The sequence below is a fragment of the Coregonus clupeaformis genome, chromosome 7 (genome assembly GCF_020615455.1).
Source record: "Coregonus clupeaformis isolate EN_2021a chromosome 7, ASM2061545v1, whole genome shotgun sequence".
Taxonomy (NCBI): Eukaryota; Metazoa; Chordata; class Actinopteri; order Salmoniformes; family Salmonidae; genus Coregonus; species Coregonus clupeaformis.
Genome location: NC_059198.1, coordinates 10,146,688 through 10,151,945, shown reverse-complemented (window position 1 = coordinate 10,151,945; position 5,258 = coordinate 10,146,688). Strand labels below are relative to the sequence as shown.

General features: G+C 41.6%; 1 protein-coding gene across 1 annotated transcript; it reads left to right on the top strand.

Annotated features, from left to right (window-relative positions):
- Positions 1-591: 591 nt before the first annotated feature.
- On the top strand, positions 592-4,028 carry LOC121550961 (transcription factor 20). The gene is made up of 5 exons (XM_045221147.1): positions 592-1,537; positions 1,734-1,827; positions 2,026-2,089; positions 2,270-2,370; positions 2,758-4,028. The coding sequence occupies exons 1-5, from the start codon at positions 884-886 to the stop codon at positions 2,772-2,774; spliced, it is 930 nt and encodes a 309-aa protein (XP_045077082.1). The 5' UTR covers positions 592-883; the 3' UTR covers positions 2,775-4,028.
- Positions 4,029-5,258: the final 1,230 nt, after the last annotated feature.

The window sequence follows — 5,258 nt, the reverse complement described above, 5'->3', positions numbered from 1 at the left end:
TAAGCAGAAACGTGCTCAAGCCACACAGGCACAGAATGCGAGCCCAAGTGCTCTGTCTGGCCCACCCACCCAATCTCCTGCAACTGTTACCCCACAGGTAGCCCCAAGCCCCAGCACTACAGCCTCTGCCCCATCAGTCACTCCTCAGACTGATCAGAAAATGACTCTTCCTGAGATTCCACCAGTCTTGACCCAAGCAGTTAAAGTGGATGCTGAAAGTGAGGACACTCAGCCAGAGACGGAGGTGAAATCAGTCCGCAGAAACAAAGGAGGGTGAAAGACGAGAGTGAGGAGTGGGATCAAGAGGTAGGCAGAGGAGGAGGAGAAGAGGAGTAGCAGCAGCGGCGGCCAAAGATGACCTGGAAGCGGCTACAAGAGGAGGAGAACATTTTGATAACAGCAGAGTTTTTCCTGATAATAGCAAGTGTGCCTTTGCTCCGTACATACATGTGGAGAGGAAAGTAGCTGAGATAGGAGCCGTGTGCACAATTGTGAATGGTGAAGAGGAAAAGATGAAGGGAGAGCGTAGTGCAGTTGGAGGGAAAGCAACCAGTAGTGGTATTGAAGCTCTTTTGACCTCAGCTCTTTGTCTCAACTGCCTAGGAGAGACCGAGAAATTGAGAGGGTCAAAGAGAAGAGGGAGCTGGAGGAAGTAGACTCTGCCCTCCAGACAGGAAAGGCTCTACCTTCATCTGAGTACCTTCTACCAGGCCCTGTGATTACTGAATCAGTTCATTCTGGCCGTCTTCTCTGCTGCCTGTGCCAGAAATGGGCCAATTACAAAAACCTTGGGGATCTCTATGGACCTTACTACCCTCCTGAATATGCTACAAGGCTTCCCAAGAATCAACCCCAGATTCGACAGAGTCTTGTAACTACTGGAATGAGTAGAAATGTGCTAAATCTAGACACCATTTCAACCCAGGGCCCTCAACTGCAAGATGTGCCAACTATCAAGTCCTCAACTTATAGTGATTGCATGTTCAGCCAAGCGACAAATACAACTTCCCCTGCCACTGCTGTTGGCACTGCCTCTCCAGCAGGTGGAGGGGAGATGCTTTATCTGGCCAACAAACTTGCTAAAACCACCACCAACAAGACAACAATTCTTAATTGGGACATGCCTCCAGAGTTAAAACCAATTACTGAGCTAAGGAAACAACCTGAACCTCAGAATGAGCCCACTTACAGTCAGCAAAACCAACCATGCCAGCAACAGCAGACAGAAGACGCTCAACAAAGGCCACAACACAGAAAGCTGACATCGCACCCGAGATTTAAAAGGAGACAGAAATCCAGTGAGGATTCCCCAAGAATGGTGCCATCCAACAGCAAAGCCTCATTGCCATTCCAGCCTCCTCCCCCAACCTTAGACTCCCTTGGGCCTTTGGCACAGCTGGCCCAACTTCCTCAGATGCCTATGGACCCAGAGGAGCTGTGGGTGCATGAGGCATGCATGGTCTGGGCCAGTGGGGTTTACCTGGTCAATGGAAGACTGTATGGCCTACAGGAGGCACTAGATGGTGCCAGAGACACAGTGAGTAATCTTTTTCTCAGTATACAATGTAATGATATTGGTTACTATATATAGATTTTTTTTTTCAGCTCAATATGCCTAAAGCGGTTCTCAGAAGTCCCCCAGTTTTAAGTAAAATCAATTTAACTTAAAACTTGATTTAACTTTTTGCACTCTCTCTTCTGTTATTCTCTATGTTATGTCTGTCTGTCTTCAGGTCTGCTCATATTGTGAAATGGTTGGCTCAACCCTCGGCTGTTACAGCAAAGGCTGCACATTGAGATATCACTACCCGTGTGCCATGGATGCAGGTAAGAGCAGCAAAACATTTCCTTAATACCGAATATGTTATATCTCATTACTCGTATGCTGTGCCCTAAACCTTACCTCCCACTGCCTACGGTAACTATAACAATAGTACCCAATTATGAAAGTTTGAGTGTTTATAATTTTATGAGTTGATAGTTATGTTACGTCATTTGTATCACTTTTCCTTCTCCTCTCCTCAGACTGCTCTCTGAATGAAGATAACTTTTCACTACGATGTCCGAAGCACAAGGTAAAGAGGGAGAGGTTGGTTATTATATAATTCCTAGGGAAACCAAATATTTGTGACTCTTCATTGTGTTAATATATTTTAAAGTCCTTTATCTCATGTGCCACTATAGTTATTAAGAAACTAAATTCTGCTACTATAGTTATTACCACTTTAATGATCTTCTCTCCTTTGCCCCCCCCTCTTATATTCTGCAGTTTCCCCAGAGCAGTCAGCCAGCTAAGTCTGTGTACCTTGAGCAGTCTGAGAGAGGCTGAGAGAGACACTGAGGAGGAAGAGACGCAGGAGTATAGGATCGGTACGTTTAAAAGGCAGTGGTGCGACTGTGCGAGAGGGCACCGAAATTAATGTTACAACGCTCTTAAGGATTTGAAAATACTAATATTTGATTGGTATACGACTGAGCACCCTGTTCTATTTTTTTTTGTGTTCATATCCCCCCAAATTATCCTCAAATTAGCAAATTGTTAAACCCAAAAAATTGTCTGTCAAAGATAAAGCCAAATATTTATTAGCCCAGGGCTGATTATTATTTTTGTTTATATCGTACGCTTCAAGGTAACATCAAGTTACAAAAAATTTATTCTGCTCATCATAGATTTGGAAATGCCCACTGTTTCGACCACACACAGGGTTGTGTAATCCCTGGTGTCAATACACACTTGCTTTTTGTATCCTTTCCTAGGTATGCTTGGACGATGAGGATTGTCAGTGAAACAAACAGCCCTAAACAGGATGGGACATGCATCTATTGACAGATGGACTATGATGACAGAGAAAAAAGAGGATTGTAACATTTCTGAACAGGAATTAACTTTAAAACATTTTAAGAAAAATAAAAACTCCTTACTTTAAAAAGAAAAACCGATCAAAGCAACGCTGAGGAAGACTAAAAAGGAAGACCAAGGTGGGACAGAATGAGACATTGCGAGTGACAGAACAGAAAGGAACTTCCTCTTAAAAGAAGACAAGAAACAAGCAGCCTCTCTAGGCAAACTTAGAATTTCTGGAAATACCCTCAAACTCTTCTTTCCATCATGGCTCTCGTCATTTTATCTATCATGTTTTTTGTCCAAATGTTATGAATCAGAGTATTGGGAGCAATCCCTCCAGAGGACTGTAAGAGAGCGTTGGGGTGAAAAGTTGACATTATAGTTGGAAGGAAAGGAGCGGCAATGTATGTAGTATTTTATCATAACCTTCATAATCATTATTTTAGTTATCATTATTATTTTGTATCTGCATCAGTATTTACTGAAATGGATTTATCTCCATTTATATTTTGTCAACATATCATTTATCAAACATTTGATATTTTATCATTCCTGGAGAGGGAGGTGCCAGAATGACATTATTGCCTTGGAGAATGGACATTTGTTGCCTTTCAAAGTGTGTATGTATAAGAGTGAATGTGTGTGAAAATGTGGATTTGATTGTCCATTTTTGGTCCTTTGAAAAGTGTTCTTATTTTTCATCCTTGGGGTTTTTACGGTACAGATAGTATTCATGAAAATTTAATGGACATTATCTTATTTTTCAAACAAAATATTCATAATGTGCTGAGAGAACAATTGAACCCTGACAGGAGGAGATCACAATATTCACTAATGCATGCCTGCCACGTTTGACCATGTTGATTGGGAGAAGATGTCAAGTGACAGGTGAACCAAGTGTTGACGTTGTGGTGGACCTTGTTCAGTATATGGGTGGAGTTTTATGTGAAAAGAAAGTCACATTTGGCTGACAAAAAGCTAGCAAGCATTACCAAAACCTTTTGGAATCTAGAGGGTTTTTGGAATGACTGGGACTGGGAGTCCTCACCTTTACTTCATTTCTCAATGACACTTAAGATATGGATGAAGAGATGCTAAATGCATCCAAAAGAAGCGTTGCCATAAACTAAACAAGTGAGTTGTACGTGGTGTTGTCTTATCATTTTTTATTATTGTTCTTGTATGATATTGAAAACATGCTGTATTAGAAACCTGTCAATATGTATATGAACTATGAATACACTTACTAAATGCTTCAAAGAATGCTGTCCTTTTGAATATTTCACATTGTGCTATTTAAGCCATTCATTTTTTTATTTCCAATTTAATTTAGGTTTTTATTGTATGTAAATGGATTCTTTCAGCCCAATAGTCTCTCCTTTCATTCTAGCACTCCTTTTCTTCTCAGTCTCTCTCAAACACACACACCCTTCTCGCTCCTGCTGTGTCTTAAATTGTCTACTGCTGACAGTGAGGCTCAGGTTCACTGCATATATTTACATTTTAGTCATTTAGCAGACACTCTTATCCAGAGTGACTTACAGTTAGTGAATGCATGTTTATATATATTTTTTTCATACTGGCCCCCCGTGGGAAACGAACCCACATCCCTGCCGGCCCAAACCCTACCTTGGACCAATTGTGCGCCGCCGATGGGTCTCCCGGTCGTGACCAGCTGCAACAGAGCCTGGACTCGAACCAGGATCTCTAGTGGCACGCTAGCACTGCAATGCAGTGCCTTAGGACCACTGCGCCACTCGCGGGAGTGGATTAAATCTGGTCCCACATATCAGAGCAACAGTTATAAGACCCAAGTGAGAGCGTGCGTTCAGTCACAAATGCGCTGAAGATCCGCTACAGCGTGATTGAAATTTAAAGGCAATGTTCCCGTGTTCACAGAGACTGCATTCGACGGTAAACGCTGCATGTGTCAGTTCAAACGAAATTACCTTTTTAAAGGCCCAATGCAGCAGTTTTTATATCAATATCAAATCATTTCTTGGTAACAATTAAATACCTTTACTGTAATAGAGTTCCATTAAAATGGGCAAAAGTACCTTTCTAGCAGAAAAACTATTTCTCAAGCAAGAATTTTGCTAGGATTGGGGAGGGAAAACTAAAAACTAGTTGTTATTGGCAGAGAGGTTTGTAACTTTGTTATTGGACTATTAACCAATTTACAGCATGGTGATGTCGCCATGGAAAGCCGAAACTCTCGCCCATGCAAACCTGCTGATTAGAAGTTCCTTAGTAGATTGTATACTGAACAAAAATATAAACACAACATGTAAAGTGTTGGTCCCATGTTTCATGAGCTGAAATAAGAGGCCAGAAAATTTCCATACACACAAAAAGCTTATTTCTCTAAAATGTTTGGCACAAATGTGTTTACATCCCTGTTAGTTAGCATTTC